The 22,438-nt window shown below is 36.5% G+C and overlaps 1 protein-coding gene across 2 annotated transcripts in view; it reads left to right on the top strand.

Moving 5' to 3' along the window:
- DNTT (DNA nucleotidylexotransferase) overlaps positions 1-22,438 on the top strand; it is a 100,484-nt gene that overhangs the window by 8,577 nt on the left and 69,469 nt on the right. For both annotated transcript variants that reach the window (XM_032995282.2, XM_032995277.2), the window contains exons 3-7: positions 2,145-2,270; positions 14,619-14,789; positions 16,015-16,086; positions 19,140-19,263; positions 20,605-20,737. In XM_032995282.2, the coding sequence (XP_032851173.2) occupies positions 2,145-2,270; positions 14,619-14,789; positions 16,015-16,086; positions 19,140-19,263; positions 20,605-20,737 (626 nt within the window). The remainder of the gene's footprint in view (positions 1-2,144; positions 2,271-14,618; positions 14,790-16,014; positions 16,087-19,139; positions 19,264-20,604; positions 20,738-22,438) is intronic.

Here is a 22,438-nt window from a genome sequence, read left to right as displayed (position 1 = left end):
TTTAACTACTCTGTATCAAATACAAAGGCAATTTAGCATGAAATTATATGTGGGGGGTGTGTTTGAAGGCACATATACATATTTATAGCTTTGCCTGGCACAGATCAGATGCTAGCTTTATGTCTGCATGCCTTTGGATATAGGGGAGAAAGGGCTCATCATTCTATTATTGGGGTGAAAATTTCCTCCATGTATCTTTGTGATATTTTTTGTTGTTATTGAACCATTTCTCTGTGGCTTTTGGATAGTCCAATGCAATACTTTTTTGACAGATCTGCCAAATGTTTTCAGACAAGATGACAAATAGCAAAAAATATACAGAAATGCTGAGAACACTTTGGGTGTTTCCAAAGTATTTCAGATTTGGGTATTTTTAATGAAAGCAAAGGAATTAAAGGACTGGGCATATAAGGCAGCAGAAAAGCTGGTGCTAGATTCTTTTTCCAGTTGCTTACTGGTCAGTATGCTCACATGTTGAGAACTCATGCTCAGGACTCTCTTTTGTTAACAGGGACATGACTGTGTATCCTGCCTTTAAGGATAATTCCCTTCCCACCCTACTGGGGTGGGTTGCCCATAGACTTTTTTGTTGATCTTGGTTGATTTTTGCATGGAGCAAAATTGGGTGAAAAGTGAATAAGCATGTAGGTAGGCTGATGCTTAGGAAACTCCCATTTAAGAACGGGCACCTAGCTGCTTTTCCTTGTTCCAATGATCACCTAAAAATTATGTCTGAATTGAATCAGCATGTATGGGAGGGGCTGAGTGAGAAACCACATCATAATGTGAACAATAGGTGTTGGATGAAAGGATGGACATGACTCTTCTGTGGCTGTTTGTAAATGTTTCCTTTGATTTATAATGACCACAGTATATAACATTTCACTTAATGAACTAAATCCAAACCAAAAATTTTTTTTTTCATTTTATCTGGAAAAGAGGGGGGGAGGAAGTTTATTTTAAAGTCGTACAAACATTTTCCCTCCACCACTGAATTTATTTACAGATTGAAAAAGTCGATTATTTGAACATCTCTAATATTTTTTTTTTCCCCTCCTTGGTCTAATATTCCTGATCTTATATTGAATCATCTGGTGTTTTCTGGGAAAATTTTCTGTTCTTTTAGGCTTATCCGCTCTTCAAGTGTTGTGGTTTAACCCCAGCCAGAAACTAATCCCCACACAGCTGCTTGCTCACTCCCTCCCAGTGGGATGGGGGAGAGAATCAGAACAGTAAAAGTGATAAAACTTGTGGGTTGAGATAAAAACAGTTTAATAGGTAAAGTAAAAGCAGCACATGCAAGCAAAGCAAAACAAGGAATTCATTCATCACTTCCCATCATCAGCAAGGTATTCAGCCATCTCCAAGAAAGCAGGGCTCCATCACATCTAATGGGTACTTGGGAAGACAAGCTCCATTGCTCTGAACATCAACCCCTTCATCCTTCTTTCCCCAGTTGTATGTGTTTTTATTTTTTTTTTTTTTGTGGGGTTTTTTGTTTGTTTTTGTTCTTGTTGTTGTTTTTTTTTTTCTTTAATGACCAGAGCACATTGTCATATGGTATGGAATATCCCTTTGGTCAGTTAGGGTCAGCTGTTCCAGATGTATCCCCTCAGAACTTCTTGTGTACCTCAACCTACTAAATGGTGGGGTGGTTTCAGAGGCAGAAAAATCTCGTGTAAGTACTGCTCAGTGAAAACAAAACCATAGCCCCATACCATCTAAAATCCAAAACATAGCCCCATACCGGCTACTATGAAGAAAATTAACTCTATCCCAGCCAAAACCAGCACATAAAGATTCATGGGTTTTCAATCTTACTGCAATAATAAGGGTAGTAGAAAGGCTTGTCATGTAGAGAGACTTTTTTTTTTTTTTTTAATGACAGTGTCATTGAAAACTCCCTGAAAGAATGTACTGCAGAAAATGGAAAATCCCAGTGATCACCAGATAAACTGGTATTGTCAGTGCAGCCAATGTGAAATTAAATGTTTTTCATAAGAAGATGGTACAAACCTTGTTATTCTCTTACCTCTTCTTTAAAGGTACATATTTTGGGCTCATGAAATGTATTTTTGGTATTTTAAGCTATTTGACAGGTGTGTCACCAACCTTTCTCCTTTTTTTTTTTTTTTTCTTGTTAGGAACAAGATCAATCTCCTCCTTTGAATATACCTGAATCAGAAGTGCCATCATTTATTGCAAGTAAAGTATCTCAGTATTCGTGTGAAAGGAAGACAACTTTAAATAACTACAACAAGAAATTCACGGTAATACTTTTTCTATCCATGAAAAAAACCCTAGCATAAGTAAAATAATACAGTACTTACATTAGTATTTTCTATGGCATCATCAGCATATTAATGAGTTAAACAGGCAGCACAGTGATAACAATTCAAAAAGTTATAAATCTGCCATACTTAAATTAAAATCGAGTGTAAGCTTAATTGCATCCTTTTAAGTATTGCTGAAAGCTTAACACAGTGGATCTTTAAATACACTAATAGCTTGTAAACACATGAATTTTTAAAAGAAATGATAGAATAACATTCTGAAAATGTTTTTTAGCCTTTCATCACAGTCTTATTTGACAAGTTGGAAATAATGATAAGCAAAAGTTTGGTTTAGGTCAATCCAAGGTACTTCATGATTGCTGTGCTGCCTTCTCTTTTGCCTAGGTGTTTGGTTCTTCAAAGGGTGGTTGTAAGCTGCAGATTTTCACAATTGCTTAGTTATGAAAACAGATTGTGTGATCAATGTAATTACTTTAACATGATGGGAAAAAAACCCTTGAATTGTCTAGTTAAATAGAAATCCTAGAGACTGTCATAAGCTCATAATATTATACCATTCAGTAGGTATGAAGAACCTGAGTCATCTGGTCTAAATTCCTCTTAAGTTATTGTGCCTAATGTGCCCTTCTGGGCTGGCTCTAGATACTCAGTGACAACTATTCAGTAGGAAACATTTGACACAGAGAGTCTAATGTAGTATAGTCTGAATAAATCTGGCATAGTTATGTTCATCTGTTTCAACTCTAACATGAAACACCTCCTCATCTTCCTAAAGTTTTATTATTTATTTTGTTATTATTTATAGGTTTTTATGCTTTCACTTTGTGTTTGTGTCTATAAATATACACAAATCTTTCAAGTAAATATTATTTGTAAGGTTCATATTAAAAGAATAACAACAGATACCAGTAATTCAAGAATAAAAAACATTTACAAGGTAAATAGTAAAACCACTGGGAATTCGAAACTAAAGATAAACCTAAGAGCAACTCTGAAATGTCTTGATCTGGGAATCCACAGTCAAAAATGAAATAACCTGAATTTTGCCTTGTAATGATGCTTTGAAATAATTATATCTATTATATAATAGTGTTTATTGTACTTCAGTAGGTTAAACTGTTTATTTAAAAAATTTTCCCTTTTTGAGCAACCTGATGGGAATTGGGTTTTGACCCAGCTTTGAGTCTGAGGTTGGACTAGAGACCTCCCGAGGTCCCTTCGAACGCCAATGATTCCAACATTCCCAAAACTGCTTCTTCTGAAATGACTACCATGCCACACCTCCTGATAGAAAACAAGGCTGTGAATATTATCATTTAACCTCTTGAAAGCAGTCATTCTTTTTCACTGTTTAAAAATATCAAATACATGCTGCTGTAGGAGATGTCAGACCAAATATGGTATGACCTAAAGATTCTGTAAAATACTGGTCTTCTTGGAGAAATAGGAAGTAAATGCCTTAGTTCAACACTTCCTAAAACAATGAAATGTGGGAGTCTGGCTCTTTTTTGAATTTTCTGTATTAGAACATTTTGTCAGTCATTCTGATGGTAAAAAGTTAAAAGTAATTGTGATGGATAATGGCATAGTACAATGGCTACTCCTAGAAGGCACGAAGTTGTTGTTGATTTTTAATTATCATTAACATTTAGATCACAAAAAGGTCTGGAATGAGGTATTTCCCTATTTAATGATACCTTTAAAAATTAATTTTAATTTTTGACAAATCTATTATCTTCATTTGTAAATACATAGAGTATTTTTCCATTTTCAAAGACTGAGTACTATAAGTCTAGTGAATATATAGTTCATCTTCTAGTTGCTGAATTCCTGAATTTAGTCCAAGATTCAGTTAAAATGAAAGCTATGCTAGCAGCAACATATTCGAGTGGTTTCTGTTATACCTGTGTTTCACAGAGAGGAAGTCGCTAAATTACTTCAAAGTTTATCATTGCAGCAGTCTTAATGTCAGAGTACAACTTGTATTTGATAAATGAATTTAGCTGAACACATCAGAAGCAGGGCAGTTTGACTGAAGCACTGAGACTCCCTTCTGTTATCCTATATATCAAACACTTCTGAGTCTGGGTAGAAATTAGGTTTCATGGTGACAAAAGTGGCAGCTATTCATCCTTGTACTTTGAGAGTAACTGTTCTGAGTTCATGCTGTATTTTATTTCTGGAGGTGGTACTGAACAAGTTGATAATTTGTATGAGTCTGTAGCATCTGCATCTTGACAGTTAAAACGTGATGTGTTGACCCTGGCTGGATGCCAGGTGCCCACCAAGCTGCTCTATCACTCCATTACTCAGCAGGACAGCAGGGACAGGGGGACAAAATAAAATGGGAAAAAAAAAACATGGGTCAAGATAAAGGCAGGTTAAAAAGCAAAGGCCGTGCATGGAAGCAAAGGAAAACCAAATATTTATTCTCTACTTCCCATCAGCAGGCGATGTCCAGCCACTTCCTGGGAAGCAGGGCTTCAGTACGTGTAGTAGTTGCTCTGGAATACAAACATCATAATAACCAATGCTCTCCCTGCCCTCCTCCTTTCTCTTAGCTTTTATTACTGAGCAGATGTCATATGGTATGGAATATCCCTTTGGTCAGTTTGGATCACCTGTCCTGGCTATGTCCCCTCCCAAGATCTTGCCCACCCATCCTGCTGGTGAGGGGAGAATGTTGGAGAGACAGCCTTGATGCTGGGCCAGCACTGCTCAGCAGCAGCCAAAACACTGGTGTGTTACCACCACCTTTCTAGCTACCAGTACAAAGCAAAGCGCTATGAGAGCTGCTGTGGGGAAAATTAACTCCATCTCAGCCAGACCAAATACATAATGTAACAGCCTTGGGACAGTTGTTCATTTGCCTCACAACCAAAACTTGCAATGACAGCTGAAGACTTGGGTGTTTATGGACTGCAAGAGCTGGCCCACTCCCTGGAGGCTTGCCAGTTAGTCTGCCTAATGTCACAGGAGTCTGATTTTCAGTTTTGCTGTTTTGTCAGTCTTGCATTAAACCTGTAATTCACATTCTCAAATAAAAGTGTTCCAACAGATTTTTTCAGTGTGAGCACTTAGCAAATGCACTGAAGCACTGGTATAATTCACTTGTGCATGCTGTGTGCAGTCAACCATTAAATGACAGCTTTTCCCTGGCTCAACGCTGTACATCCTGAAAATTAGGTCCAAACCATCTTGAATTATGTGTTGATGATAGCATTTTGTAATAACAACTTTATTCTGTGAGCCAGTGTTGTTCCTTTTTCTTACAGATTATCTGTTTTCTTTGGTTAGCTTGAAAATAATGTCTTTTGATCTTGCCTCTAACAGGGGCACAAAGCTATTATTTGCTTATGCATTCTTGGATGAACTCATGGATTCTTCCTTTTACTGGACTTTGCCCTGATACACTGTATCAAATTCCTCTTTGAAATGGGTACTAGCTGTGTTTGAGAAAGAGTAGTAGTTACGTTTGACATCTTTCATTCTCTTCAAAAGAGCAAGAAAACAGTCACTAACAGGCAGTGATGTGCATACAATGGGGCTTTGAATGTGCTGGTTCAGACACTTTTGGAGAATATTTCTGGAGAAATTGGTAATTAGTGATCAGTTTTTAATCGAGTCATATTCTGTATATATTTTACCATGAAAGACCACTTATTAAAACGAAATAGCAGAGATATTTGATCAGAGCTCATGAGGACAATGTGGTAGTTTAACACACTAGATGCAATTTCTATGTTCAACTGTCCCATGTTTCCTTTCTATTGTAATAGCCATAAAATAGCTTACAGAAACATGCACCAAACCAGTTTTACATCATGGAAGAAGCTACAGAAGGGTTGACAGAGACTGTGCAGATGTGACGGTTTAACAACTATGATCAATATAGGGTAAATCCTACCCAAAATTAAGCTTTTTATAAGCTGTTGAGTAGTAGCAAGGCCTGCTCTGTGAAGAGTAGACCAAGTATGTCAAATTGCATGCCAGGGAGGAGACAGTGGCATTGTGTGGCAGTTCATGGAGGAGAAATGCAACTGCTTCAGACTTGTGAGACCTCATGCAGTCTTTGGGTCACTGTGTGTCACGTACTGTGGCCTCATGGTACACAGGTTTGTAGCCACTTCCACAGGATTTACTGATTTGGATGATTCAGGATGCACCTGAATGCATAGCCCTCACCCTACAGGTAAACTGTAGCTGTTCAGATGGGTAAAGATGTAAAACAGAAATGCAAAACGTTTCACCAGAGACTGTACCTTAGCATGTTTCCTTTATATTTTTTTAAACATTAATGTTGTTATGGAATATAATATTATGATATTGTTTGCTGGCTCATTTGTAAATAGCTAGCCACCTTCCCCCTCTCCCACTGAAAATATACACTTGGGGGCTGCATTGTGTTTTCATGTGCTAAAATAAAAGGAGTTATTCTTCTGTGCCCGAGAGGGGTGGTTGGATTTGAATATTAATACCAGACTGCAATAAAATTCAGAAAGACACTCTTCTGTGAGGAAAATACAATTTAATTCTTACAGAAGAAACTAATTAAGTCAGAAGCAAATGGTTCTGTGATTCTGATGCTTATTGCTAATGCTACTGAATGTTACTCTGCTTTGGCTGTTACTCATGGTAATGAGAATGTGGATGTTTAGCATGGGAAAGATGCCTGGTTTCCTTTCCACTCTGTTAGAGAGAAAAAAAAAAAAATCCCTTTTTTATTTTGTCGTCTTTTTTTACCTACAAAATCATGTATCAGTTATGCCAGTGGCTCAAGCATTTATTATGATTCCATTTTAAAACAGACCTCAGGAGAACCTCAACTTTAATTTTATAATGAACTTGGGAGCTCTATAGGTAGAAAAACACTAACTGAATATATACGCTTAATAACATGCACTGTCTTACTGACATAGCTTACTTCAGTAAAAATTCTCAAGACAGTACATCAAAATTGGAAATTTTGCAAATTTATGTGAAGTGCATACCTATACAAAATGAACTGGTGGTTTGGTCTGAGGAAATAGCTCTTTTCACTTTTAAGGTACACAGGTGAGTGCTCCCTAAAATACAGACAGAATATAAATATACCTGTACATTTTGGCAAGCCAAATATGTATGTATACATCAAGTCTACGCTACTTTCTTTGACCATATTAGTACACGTAATACATATTTAGAATTTTATGTTTCTTATTACACTGTCTGGTTTTGTCTAGGGCAGTGTTATGTGGTTGACATTCTAACTGCATTTTTGTACTCTGTCAGCAAATCTTTTCTCACAATTGTCTTATTTTCTTTCACATTATGTGGAAAAATAGGGAAACTTCACAAGAGTAGCACTCTTGTAAGAAATGAACCTGTTATTATTGGCTAATATGAGGAGCAGCTGGAGCTAACAGATACTTATTTCTAATAACAGTGTATATACAAGGACCCTGAGATCATGCACATTATACTATTACTGTTAGTCTCATTCTTTCAGCTCCTTTGTTTCTCCAGCTGATGTGAGATGATGTGATAAAATCTTTGGACCTGCGCAAGTATTGGGTTTTTCAGGTCAGATGCCGAAAATAAAATTTAAAAAAATCACAATGACTAAAAATGGATAATTTTATTTATTTGAAAATCACTTTAGTCAGCACTACAGGTTGTCTCAAATTGCTTAATTCTCCCTGAAATACGCACCTGAAAGGTTTTATTTTCTCTATATATATATATACAAAAGGTATTAACTTGCCCTATGTCTCTTCCCACTGACACATGAAATTAGGATTTACACCGTGGAAAATGAGAAGAAAAGCATTTGAATAAATACTTTGTTCTAAATCTCTTTAAAATTACTTTTTTTAGTTTTGAATAGACACAAACACTGCCAACAGCAATGTTATGAGGACTAGGACCCACCTGTTGGATATATGATTTACTAAATAAACTTTAAGTAGAAAACAGTGACTGAGAGGAAAAGCAATTTAACTCGAATTGCTGTTCCGAGTATAATAGCCCTTCAACCAGATATCATATAGGATTTTGTTGTTGTTTAGCACTTAGCTCTTCAGCCAGCAGATTAAGTTCACTTGTGCAATAGTATGTTGTTATTTTTTTGTGTGCTGCAGTAGCATTTGCAGACTCAAGTAAGACAGATGCCTTTTTTATAAGAGATGTTATACAAACACATTGTAAAAGACAATTCCAGCCCTGGAGAGTTCATAACCCTAATAGACAGCAAATGAAAGACAGCAAGGGAAACAATGGCAGGGTGGTCTGAACAGCTTTCCAAGGTCACAGAGCAAAGAAGCAGTGGGTATATAGGCATTGGAATAAGACAAGTGCCCTGTCCAGGAAGCTGTAATGCTTTTTTTACAAAACATATTAGATTTAAAATATATGTCTGTTCTCACATAGACTTAAACTGAGGTTATTAAAGACAATTTCATAAGTAGCAATGGAACTGCTCTGACAATCTTGTTGAAATGGGCAGGATAGTATGAAGTATAGCATGGGACCATTAGCTTTTTTTGCTTTTCTGAATGTAACTAGACTCATGTACTGTGATATTCATGTTGAAAGTTGAGTTAACTGTTCAGCAGGCAATAAAACAGCATAGCATTATTGATGATTATTTTTTTTCCAAAAATTGTTCTCATTTATTAGTTGAGAATCTTGCTCTTTTTGTTGATTTCAATCTTGTGATTCTTAGCATTTATAATACTTTAGCGTGCATTTTTACATGTGCAAGATGCTTACTGGTAACTTTGGTTTGTTAATGGCATCTTATTAGGTCTTCAATACCAGATATTAAATGAGCTGCAAAATTTCTATCAGTACATGCACCCTCTTCCTTACTTTTAACATAATTCAATAAAATCCTTGTGTAATTTTATGTCTGACCTGCTGGGATCTGGAAGTCCATTCCATCACCAGATTTTTCCATGGCCCAAGTCCCACCAACATACATTCCACAATTTCAGACACAGATGGAAAATTTGCAATAACTGAAGAACTGAAATATAGTCCCGTTATCTTTCACATTTAATTAGAGCAGCCCCTGCAGAATACCCCAGAGATTATGAGAATCCTATGTGTTGGAAATATCTAGAAATTTAGTTTCCTGTTAAACTAGTATCTTTTAAAAAGTCAGTTTGAGTTTTCATCTGATTGATAAAAAGATGGCATGGTGCTTAATATAAGAAATACAAAGGATTAGAAAAACTGAGGGGTCAATAACTTTCCTTTTTATATCACCATAAGTAGAATTCAACAGAGGTCTAATAAATTACAAGCTTTTTCTTGGCTAATATAGGACTTTCATGTGCTTCTACCCTCTGGAATATTATTCAGTATGGAGTATAATATTCAATAGGCAGAAACTCCACCTGGAGATCACTTTCTTCCTTTTTTTAAAGCAGAAAGTTTTTATCAAAAAGAATATCAAAAGCAGTTTTGTGTAAAAAGACAGATCTGTAATTAATTGCAGCATTTGCAGGCAATGTTTTGTACAGAGAATAATGAATATTCAATAGCATTTTATTGTTTATTTAAAATGGCTTAATGAGCTTTGTAGAGGCAGGAAAACACTGAAAAATGCAAACTAGAATGATAAAAATGCTTTGATTATATTTTTCTCATTGGCTGTCAACAGCCTCTGAGTAAAACGCTACATGTAATTGTCTTTTTCAATAATGATGGTGACAGCTTCTCTGAAAACTGCCCTCCCACTAGTAGAAAGGGGCTAATACCCCTCTAAACAGCAGTGGTACTGGTATATGTAGACACGTTTATAATGATAGCTGATTATTCAGTGTAGAATACATCTATTTAAATGTTCATGTGAGAGGCTGCCTATTGGGAGTGAGAAAAAACATCCCTAGACTTTCTGAGTTTCCTAATCAAGAAGATGACTTTTCTAGTCTGTGTCGTTATTGCATACTGCTGAGCAGGTACTTATGAGAACTGCTTTCTGTATATGTATTTATCTGTATAGACTGTTTTAACAAGAAGGTAGCAACTATATCTTTTTGTTTCTGTTCCCTGATTAATTCTGCTAGTGTTAACTGGAGTAAGAAATTTGTTGCCAAACACTGCTTTCTTGAGTATTCATGTGCACAGATTGTAAAGAGAAGAAAAAGAAAGCAAGTGTAATCATAATACAGTGACTGTAGTCCTCACTTAAAGCAAGAATTAGCATCTTTTATGGCATAGAAGGAAAGAATCTTTGATGCTGATAAAGAATAAAAAGAATAAGAACTTGACAGAACACCCCAAAAAACCCATAGCAGAGGAAACATCTGGCTCCTATCACCCCACTTGTAAAATATATATTCTCCATTTGCTTTGTAGTATTGTGTATGCTATATTTGTTCTTCCCTCTGCAAACTGGGATGAATCCATGGTGCTTGTGATCTCAAATTAGTAGTTTCCTTTTTTTTCTGCATTAGTTTTCTTTCTAAATGGGAACTATAATGTGCACCTGTCTTTAACCAAAATGCATGTAATTAAATACAACATAATCTGTCAAGCAAATAAAGATATTAAATGTGGAAAAAAAAAAAGCAGTTGAAAAAATCTAAAAATTAGCCACTGTAAGAGCTTTAAAGAGAGCTGTAAGGAAGCTAAGGTTTTGTGCACTATTTTTGTAATAGAATATGGTGGGGGTTATTTTGTTGGGTTTTTTTCCTCCTCAGGGGAGCTCACTCCCTCCCTTTGATTCCTTATACCTGAGGGCTAGCTGAATGTAAACACTGGTAGAAACTTCCAGATCAATCATCTTACTAACCAGCTCTCTATCTCAAGAAGTCTTTCATGAAATTTTATGAAAATGGAATTGCACAGCACTTACTAATCAGGGTGGCTGGTAAATAAATATTCAACAAAGGGGAGGATTCTTCTAGTGAAATGGACAACAGGTGACTAATCCTTACAGAGATCAAGGAATGAAGTTATACAGGTGACACAGAACAAAGCAAATAATCTTTAGCAAGTCCTAATTAATTATTTTCATACACTTTAACATGGTGGTACAAAAAAAAAAAAAGAAAAGGAAAGCGAATTTGTTTTGTTCAGCTAAGGTACCTGTTTCTTCTAAAGAGATACTGTCAAACCAGGTAAGATCTCATATTTTTGATTTGTTAAGAGGAAGGTTTTGCAACTCCTAGGGCCAGTAGAGACAACATTTTCTTGAAGATTTTGATTAAAACTTTAATTTTGCTTCAGTAAGGCTAAAATGTTTATAATGGTTTAGTTTTCTAGAACTGACTAAACAATGAAATGCAATATGCAAATGATCTACATTGATTGTGAAAGGTACATTTACTCTTAAGAAGTTGTTCTATTTTAATTATCTAAATCATTGTACCTCGAGTAAAATCTTTTTGTTGTTGTTGCTTAAATCAGGCTCTATTCCTTCAGTGCAGGGTGACAGATGCTGTTCTTAATTCCATTGATGTAGTAAAGGGACGACTTCACTGGATTTGCGATCATGACTGTTAGTGGGCTTGGAACTGACTGCAGTTCACCTGGAGATGTTAAGCGTGTAGCATTAGGATATGCAAAGCCTGCTGGATTTTACTTGGCTGTGTCTTCCAATATAAAGCACATTAATGCTAAGATAAGAATCAAAGCAAAATCTATAATTATTTTTCTTTAAACTATATAATGATGCATTTAATTGCAAATTAAATGAAATCTAAGCCTAAATATGAATAGCGATCCCATAAACGCTGAAGGCAGGAAAAAGCTGTTTAATCTTATCCCTTCCCACTATCCATGCAGTCATTGTTCTAGTAAACCATTTGCTATCAATATCTGTATCACAAATGCTACTCATCCTTATTCCAAAACCATTTCTGAACAGACACTTGGGCTGACGCTCAGTGAAGTGATAACTGAAGGCAAATACACACTGGCAGACACTTCTTTGTTATTTTGTAATGCCTTGTGGGTCAAAACCCAAACAGGAGTAAGCTGGAAAACAGGAAAGATATGCAGCAACTGATATGGGACTGTTGTGGTTTGGGCCTGGTCGGCAGCCAACCACCACGCAGCGGCTCTTTCTCCCTTCTCTTCTGGCAATGAGAAAGGACAGAGAGCCAGGCTTGAGGTTAGAGATAGGACTGGGATGGGGGAAAAAAATCCCCATTTATGATCACGAGCAAAAGGCAGACTCGTTAGGGGAAGAAAAAAAAGAACATACATTTATTACAGACACTAACAACACATAACAGAGTAGGACAGTGAGAAGCATTGCCACATCTTGAGAACACCTTCCCCCCACCCCTCCCTTCCTCCCTGGCTCAGCTCTGCTCCCGATATCTCTACCTCCTCCCCCAGTGACGCAGGGGCAGGGAATGTGGGGTGCAGTCAGTGCTGCCACTTCTTTTATCTTCGGTGGGGGGAGCTTTTGGAACTTCTTCCCCCTGCTCCATTGTGGTCCCCCTCTCACAGGAGACAGTCCTCCACAAACTTTCTCTGACATGAGTTCCTCTCATGGGCCACAGCGTTCCCCACACTGCTCCGTCATGGGTCACTAACTTCCTCTGACTGGATTCTCTCCCATGGCTGCAGCCCTTCCCGAGCTGTTCCGGCGTGGGACTCCCCCGCATGCTGCAATCCCCCCAGCACTGAATTACAGCAGCGGGGCTACCTTTTCCCACGAGACCCCGGCCTTCTTCGGGCACAGCACCTTGATCAATAAGGCGGAAGCCACAGGCCATAAATCAATGTCTGCTCCACTGTAGATCTTCATGCGTGGCAGCGGGGGGATGCCCTGCCATCTCCCCACAGGATGCAGGGGGTCTCTGCTCCGGCACACCTCCCCCCTCCTTTCTTCCTCCGTTCCTCCACTGACCTTGGTGCTCACGCAGCTGCAGCAACTCCTCCTCACAAGTCCGGCTGCCCGTCACCACGTCCCTTCTTAAATACGTTATCGCAGAGGCGCAGCCGATTGGCTCAATTTCCCAAACAGAAGTGGAGCTGACTTGGAACTGGGGGAGCTTCGAGAAGCTTCTCACAGGGGGCCACCCCGATAGCCCCCTCCCCGCCACCAAAAAACTCCAGCACTCACTCAACCCAGGACAGGGACGTATGGCCCTTTCAAGGCCAGGATCTGTTAGCTGTTCTTTAGAGACTGGCTGGAGAGTAAGAAAAGGGATCTCTGGGAGGAATGCAGGACAAGAGACAGTGCAGGAGCTTTGCAAGGCTGGCTTGTTTATGGTCTGTACCTAGCCTGTCCTGTGCCATCTGAATGGTGCAAAAGAGCATCCCTAAGAGCCAGGTGTGAGATGCATGTTAGATAAATATTTTAAACAGTGAATATCTCTTTCTGGAAATGGTATGCTCTTAAATGTTTCTGAAGAAACTACTTAATTTTGCAGTCTTCAAAATTTTTGAGGTTTTGTGCAAGGTTTCATTAAGAACTCAGATTTCCAGCTGCTAATCAGCTTTCATAATCAGCCTTCATAAATTCTTATCTTAGGTTATTCACAAACTTCTTTTGCAGCATTTGTTCTCTCCCAAAACATAGTATTCTACAGTGGGAAAGCAGAAAAACTGCTTCTCTTCTCCACCACTGTGCAATCTGTCCCCTGCGTTTCATTTCTAAAAATTGCTGCTGTTAAGTTATATGTATATTCTGGGAGGGAGGGAGACTGCAAAGCTGCATAAATGACATACGGATAGGTTTTTTTTTAAAAAAAAAAAAAAAGTACTGGCAATCTCCAGGTAGTTTTGAGTGCAATGTCAAATAAACGAGGCCATGGATAACTGAAGAACCATAAAGATAATAGTTTTCTTTTTGCATAGGTTATACATCTGAAAAATGAGGAAAAACTGAGTTTGTTCCTTAAGTTACTAAATAGAAGCATGGATACAAGTTTGAAATGAAGGTGGTGGCTTCCAGTATTGACACAGACTCCTGTTTGGTTGTGTCTGAAAATGAAGATATCCTGTACTGACCTGCTGTTTACTTATGTTTGGGCACAATTCTAAAAATTATGGTGCTATTTCACACTGATTTATTATGTCTTCACAGAATAGGTGAAGTCTATCACACAAAAGATTTTAAAGTTTGGTGTTGCTACAGATCAGAATATTTTTCCACATTTGCCTCTCAAACACAGTTTTAATGACATCTGGAAAATTTCAAGTGGTTAAAAAATGATGCTGAGGTTTTTTTTTTTTATGAACTCAATCTTTTCACCCTAGTATAAATAAATCATTCTTGAATTAGCATACAAAATAATGTTTCTAAGGAGAATACTGAATAGCTAAAGCTTTTATTAACCTTTAACTCTTTTCTACACATCTCCCCTACTCCCACCCCAGGATGCCTTTGAGATAATGGCCGAAAATTATGAGTTCAAAGAAAATGAATTATTCTGCCTGGAATTTCTGAGAGCAGCTTCTGTGCTGAAATTTCTTCCATTTCCAATAACCAGAATGAAAGACATACAAGGGTTGCCCTGTATGGGAGACCGAGTCAGAGATGTCATTGAGGTAACATACCCCTGAATCATAAGCCTATTGATTCTTTTACAAATCTACTTTGAGAGGTCACAGAGTGCAGCTATCTGTGTGTACTGTAATTATGTTGTATTATCCTTGTTACCTGGAAATCTTTTGTAGTAACATAAAGTTCTGTCATGGAGCACCTGCCCTTAGAAATAAAGGTACTTAATGAATAAATACAAATTAATAAGTAATACAGTATCATTTTTGTATGTAATTTTTAAAGGCTCACTCTGCTTTGGATGTGACAGGTTAACTCTTAATAGTTTTGTTCATGTGTCTTCTGCCCTTGACAACATCACTTTGCTCACCTGAATGCTTTATTAGAAATACTATTTTTGCAAAATTGGTAAATATTTTAGTACTCTAATGTTAAATCCTACCTTGCTATGAGTTATAGCAGAGCCTTTTATCTAGGTGATGGATGAACTTTACATTCTTACTGGACCTTTGAGTATTCTCTGCATTTTTCTTTAATTCTTAGCCTTTTCAGGATCCCACATCTTGGGTGCTGTTATTCTAGCAGGCAGCTGATCAGAAGGTCTCAGCTGTCTGGAGAGATCATTGCTGAATGTTGTGATTCACTCTGGCTCCTTGTTTGCCTCACTCCACCAGTTAAGAATGGAGCCTCTGAAGTGCTCTTTTCAACTACTATCTGGGGTCTGGGAATTCAGTTATAATCCCACAGAAAATAAAATGAATTTTTGAGTTTTGTTGGTGGGGGTTTTTTTGTTTCTTATCTTTTGACAGAAAGACTGAAGGAACTGTATGCTCAAGAAAAAAATATATGCGTTCTTGTAATGCTCCTACTTTTTTGAGTAGTAAACTCAACCAAATAATGAAATCTAATTTTCAGGACAACTCATTGATAGCTTATGATAAATAACTGCTTTCTGGTTGTGAATTTATAAGTAAATAATTACTGTGAAAAATATTCCATGGTCCCAGTTTTTACTTCATCCTTGAGTAAATTTATGGGTAAATATGTACTGTGAAATTTATTCTGTGGTTCCAGTTTCTCCTTCATCCTTCAGTAATTTTCTGTCTCAAAAAGGATTGCGGAATTTGATCCTAATGGAATAAAATAATATGCTTGCTAAGGCTGCTTCTCATGTCTTTACAGGTGGATAAGACTTTCTTTTAGATTATTTTACTAAATCTTACCATAATCTTGATTTTCTTTTTTTTTTGAGTAATGTTTTTCTTTGTTTAGGAGATTATTGAAGAGGGAGAGAGTTCTAGAATTAAAGAAGTGTTAAATGATGAACGATACAAATCATTTAAGGTAAATCCTGAGGTTTGTTGCTGTTGTTTAAAATTGCAAATATTTTCTTCTGCTTAGTAGACCTTAGACATAACCATCAATTTTATTATAAAGGAACATCCAATATCATGTATAAAGAAAGAAAGGTCTTGAATAAAGGGAAAGGGAGAGAGAGAAACTATGATATAGTAAGGAATAACGGTGAGATCAGTTACCTTTCTAATTAATATGATGCATACACAGTTGCTCTTAAGCTTGAAGTAAACAATCTCTTTTTCCTGAAAACGAATGTAATGCACACTCTTTGCTGTGATTTTAACTGGATGTTGTTTGGTTTGGTTTGGTTTTGGTGTTTTGTTTTTTTTTTCTCCCCTCAGTTGATTATCTTTATAACACTATACCATCTTATTCTGACATGAAGAAAATATCAGGTGAAGAAGATGACTCAGATCTATTTTAATTCTCTTTTGTGTGAGGCAGAAGAGGACTGGAGATGTTTGTTAGGTAAACTGTAGGTTCAGAATCATGGTCACACTTCTTTATAGTTAAAGGAAATCTAAACCACATATATTCTACAGTTCCTATTTATTAAATTTTCAGTGAATTCTCCAGTGGAAAAATATATACTGGAAAAATATTTTTTTCAACTTTATCTGCAGTTTTAATCTCTAAAATATCCTGTTTGTGACTTCAGAAAAATTTATATCTGAGACTAAAAGGAATAGCAGTGTTTAATACTCCTCTGCATTAGTCATTTTTACTTCAGCTATTGAAAGACTCTTCCATTCTCTCTAACCCGTAATACAAGTATGAAAGGATGTTCAGTGATAGCTGTTGATGCCATCTGTATCAATACTCAGAGAAGAGATGTAGATTCACATGTATAGCAGGATTCAGGAACAAGAGTTACTTATTAATGGTAGTAAAGATTGAGGATCAGCCATTAAATCTTATGCTTCAGGATTTAAAAACATTTATTGGAGATTAGAATAAAAACTATCACGGGACAGGTTATCTCAAATATGCTTAATGTTTTGTTTCACATGCCAAATTACAAAAACTTCTGTGGCTCTCTTATTAGCTGAGCACAGTCTCAACATTTTGGATGAATTGGCTGTAGTCAGTTTTTCCCAATAATCTTTTATGTGTTTCTAAGAAAGCCAAGAATCCCGCCATAATATTAGTGAATTACTAAAGGTTACTGTTTAGCATGGTTCTGATAACTGCTGCAAATCATTCATCATGATTTAAAAGATCACTGCTGGTCCCAGGACCATCAGATGACTGAAAGAAATCACACAGTCTATGTTTTAGATGTAGGGTAAATGAATGACATGGTCAGTTTGCCTCTGTTACGGAAGTGGATGCTGCAGAGAACTAGTTCATATAATTCACTTTCACCAGCTGAAAAAGAGCAATGCTTGTCTATACTATTGAATAAATGGGCTACCTGCTACTCATGCTGCACACTTGGCAGTGTCTCTAAATTGACATCTATAAATATACTGAATAATAATGGATCTTAGTATGGAAAGAAAAAAATGTGGATTTTTTTCTAAAAATTTGGACAGTGGCATGGAATCAATTTTCTTTATTTGTCTAACCCAATATTAATTAAGTCTCTTGGAATCATTCTAAAGCCAGTAATAGACCCTTTTGAAAATCTTTTATTACTAGCAAAAACATTAAAAGATAACAATCTAAGTATTTAAAAAAATCACATTATTTCATAAAGACCCATGATTCTGACAAAGAATAGTTTCATCCATTATATTAAAAATGTAGGGTAATTCCTATATAATGTTATCCAAGATTTTAATTTTTCTCTTTTCTTTGTCTTAATTATTTCCAGTGAATTAATCTCTTTAGAAAAACACAAAATCAAGCTAGCATGGTTGGAATTCAGAGGCTGTAGATTCAATGGAAAGCAGCAGTTATTCGTGTCTTACACAGCTACTCATTGAATTCTCTAAAAGTACAAAGAAACTATTGAGAGCCTCAGTATTGACAAACTGAACATAAAGAACGTGCTTTTGGGCAAGCATGAAAGTTTTCCCTCTTGCTTTCATGTCACTGTTCATCTGAGATATTGATCCACTGAATAATGCTTATAACTGTGGCATTTTTGCTCTACATCCTTTCTTGGGGAATAAGTTAGTGTACAAAATTGCTTTGGAATAAATGGAATATAACCATACTAAAACTTCAGAGACTGGTAGATTTGGTCTTTTTTTTTTTTTTTTTTTCCAGTGGGCAAAATAGTGAAATATGTACTGCAAATAAGATATATAAGGATTTAGCTTGGCACATGTGATGACTGAAGAATTGTAGAAGTGTTTAGAATATGCAAGCAAACAAAAATTAATGTTTGTACTTGACGTTGAATCCCATTTTGGAAAGCAATATTGGGTGCGATCTCCAAACATATGTGCTTTATAGAATGCAGTGTAAGAATAGATTAGTTGTCTTTATGTACCTACCATCTGTTTCCATGCACCACTGAGAGCCATTGCCCTCCATGCAGAATTTCAAGAGCCACAGGGTTCCCACTGACCCCATCTCGCAGGAGTCCTGTAACACTATCATCTGTACAACTGAGAGCTGGTACTGTATACAGTACAAAATTGTACTGTTAGTCAAATTAGGATGATAGTACTGAGACAGCTCTTATTCTATGAAGTCAGTGTAAGGGAATCTAGCTACTTAACATTATTGTTTGCATTTCTATTTAGAAATGCAGTAAAAATAAAGACTACTATCCATATTTCAAACGTTAGTTGAAAGTGTACATTTAAGTAAATCACATAAAGATTCTGGGGGCTACTACTGTATTATTGTTTAGATTTCACTTTAACATGAACTGTCTGTGTATAAAACCAGTTGCCTATTCAATGTAACTATGCAAAGAAAGGAACCTGAACCTGTATGTTTATATTACTCTCTTATTTATCTTCAATGTAAGATAAACTCTACCCAGTATTTTCCCTGTGAAGCCTTGTTGTTACCTACTTATTGTTAATTCACTGCTTCTTTAGAAAACAACACTGAAATGTGTGTTCTTCTACTAACCTTAGCAATTTACTTCAGTCTTTGGAGTGGGAGTGAAGACATCTGAGAAATGGTACAGAGCGGGTTTACGAACTCTGGAAGAGGTAAAAGCTGACAAGACCCTGAAGCTGTCAAAAATGCAGAAAGCAGGTAAGGTGAAAGCCTTATAAAAACTTGTATCCTAGTGTTCTAAGAAACTGATAACAGAATCAGAGGAGGTTCATTTATACATCCATTTCCTTGCTGCAGTGTCTTGTGGATATTAAATTATTAGGTTAAAATAATATTGAACTATCAGAGTTCCTAATTAAAAATGGTGTAATTCAAAACATATGAATATGCATTTTTTTTTCAAATTGCTTACACAGTTGCCCAGTGAAATCTGCTCTTATATACAAAACTATTAATGGGTCATTATTGCACAGGTTGTGATAAAATTACAACAGTAGGAAAGCCCAGAGCTACTTTTCAGAGACCTGTATCCCTCAAGGCAGTCCTACTCTAGTGATAAATCAAGATTTGAAATAAAGTACTTGTAAAATTGCTTCTGTATTCCTAGCACGTCTTAACTTTAAAGTGTTAAACATGGTCAAATGAATAATGTTGCTTCCCCACAGATATTTCTCTGTGTGTTTGTGTGCCATTTCCCTATATAAAGGAACTTATTTAAACAAAGATATCAGTTACATTAAGAAAATAAGATTATATGATATGACATTAAAATAATGTAACTTTATTATTGCATTAAACACATATGTTTTACATCACCTCAGAAACTCTTGGATCATCCTGCCCACATTCATGCTTCTTTATTCTTTTTTCTTCTATATATCATATCCAAATGTGAAGCAAGCTGCAGGATTGGGCTCTTTTGATGCAAGCTCTGTGATCAGACATAAAGATAACTGGGATATTTCACATACCTCTGAGCCCTGTACTTGCGTAGAACATCATCATTTTGGGATGAGCACCTTTTAAATCACTACATTCAGAAATGCCATTGATGGAAGCTGGTAGGGAAGTCAGAGTAATTAACAAATATTCGGGTTCTCTGCAAACAGAACAGTTATCCTGACTGCTATGTCAGGATTGTAACTGCTGTTACAATTTATAACAAATTATAATGACAAACATATATATAATCTGTAAGGACAAAGATGAGGGAAGGAAGAGGCTGACTCTTGCCTGTGATCCCCCACACTCAGGGGGCAAGAGGCTGACTCCAGGAATGGTGGGGAGGAAGGAAAAGACTCCTGATGAGGCTGAATCAAATATATTTATTTCCACAACATGTCCTGAAACAAACCCATAGTTTCAGGTTCGTGATCAAACATTTCTTGTCATTAGGTAGGGTTCACTTGCCCATGGTACAAGTTGTGTGGTTTAACTTCTTGGTGAGAGGTGGCTATTTCACCACGGGGCTTACACAGTGCTGTGTCGATTTTGATAATTCCACAGAGTGATTGACACCTTTTTGCCTTTGATTTCCAGGGTTGCTCTACTATGAGGACCTTGTTAGCTGTGTATCTGAGGCAGAAGCGGATGCAGTAAGCTTGATTGTCAAGAATACTGTGTGTACGTTTCTACCAGATGCTTTAGTTACCATAACTGGTGGTTTCCGGAGGTGAGTGAAAACAAATGTGGTCACTTGTGTGTCTCATTCAGGTACAAACAAAATTATGTTTGTGTCTTGGGAAAATCAAGGAAGCTTAGTGGGAAAGTATCAGGGTTTGTTTTCAACGGTGTTTTTTTTTTTTTTTTTTCAAACAGGAGAACAAGCTTATGACATTACCAGGTTCCTGTGTTTTATTACTACAGATGGTTTGTTTGTTAGAGCAAAATCCGTCTAAGAATAGCTTGCTGGAAAAATGATGTTTAGATCACATACTGTACTTAAGCATACTTTTTTTTTCTCTTTTAGTGGATCTGAATTCCCAAAGCTGAGACTATTGTAAGGCCATGCTTGAAAGATACAATGGCTTTAAGGCAATCTTGGTGTTTTGTTGTGACCAAGAAAACTTGGTCACATGAGATTGGAATGAGCTATGGCAGATTTTGGAGCATTAGGAGCATACTTTGCAGTAAACACTGACTAAACTGAATGTAAAGCACTGACTAAACTGGATATACACTAGCCACTGTATGGAAAGGGTAATCTCAGAATCTCTTTTATGGGTGATTTTTGTTTCTAAAGCCTTTGGTCTTGCTCTGTAAAACCAAACCTGAAGCTGTTGCTCAGAACATACACAACTGATTCTTTCAGCGTTTACTTGAGAACTTTCCTAAAGCCACACAACAAAGTATTGAGATTGGGAATAGGCTTCAGGAGTATTTGGTTAATTGCTCTGTGCTCAGTCCCCTGCCATGTCACTACTTATAGTATATGTCATGCTCATAAACAAAAAAAAAAACCACCTTAGTCAGCACTTTACGTCACTTGCTGCTTAATTTGTTACTTTGTGAAACTTTGACTATATTTTTAATATAAAATATCTTTCAAAAGCACTTAAAGTATTCCCTTAGAACTCAAAATACATGGTTCTGCCACTCTCATGCAGCTGAAACTGTTATGAAAGCAAAAGACAGAAGAATGTTAATAATTAATGTATCACTTCTGAGATTTATTATTGTCAGCCTAAATAGGCCTGCATAAACTCACTCCAGTGCTAAATTAAGACCTTAAATGATTTGTAATTGCTATATACATGCACAGTGATTGTGATGAATGTATTATATCACCTTTGTGCCACCTCATGATATTTATAATATGTCCCATATTTATTGTAAAAATGTTTGCAGCCACCAGCTACATAATTTCTATAACAGTGTGGACAATAAGAAGCATTAGTCTCAAGTATGAACCCTGACCAGAGGTATAAGAACAAGATAAAATTTTGTATTCAAAACTTCAAGTGTCATCATTCTATGAGTCCTTGTTTAAGAGACATGTGATGGCAATCTTTTCCCACTGATGCAAATCAGTCAGGGACCTTCTGTTATTAGTAACTTGGATGTAACTGATTAATATGTGTCTAGATGGATCAGAGAGTTGCAAGGACAGAACTGTTATCACACTAAAAATTCCCAGTTTCTTCTGGTATGATGTATTTGTGAGCTTTGTTGGTAGCATACTTGTTTGCAAGGTTTGAATCTCACACATAAAATTTAAGCCCATTGTTTTGATTATTATTTCAGGGGGATGTGACAATTAGCCATTCTACTTTTTGTTAAGAGTAAGCTTTTGTATCTCTAAATGGGTGTGTCAAACCAGAAGATAAATTATTTCAGTATCTAATGATGCCTTCAGTGAGTAAACCTGTTTATT

This window comes from Tyto alba, unplaced genomic scaffold (genome assembly GCF_018691265.1).
Source record: "Tyto alba isolate M040663 unplaced genomic scaffold, T.alba_DEE_v4.0 Super-Scaffold_1, whole genome shotgun sequence".
Classification (NCBI taxonomy): Eukaryota; Metazoa; Chordata; class Aves; order Strigiformes; family Tytonidae; genus Tyto; species Tyto alba.
This window is presented reverse-complemented; position numbering and strand designations above follow the sequence as displayed.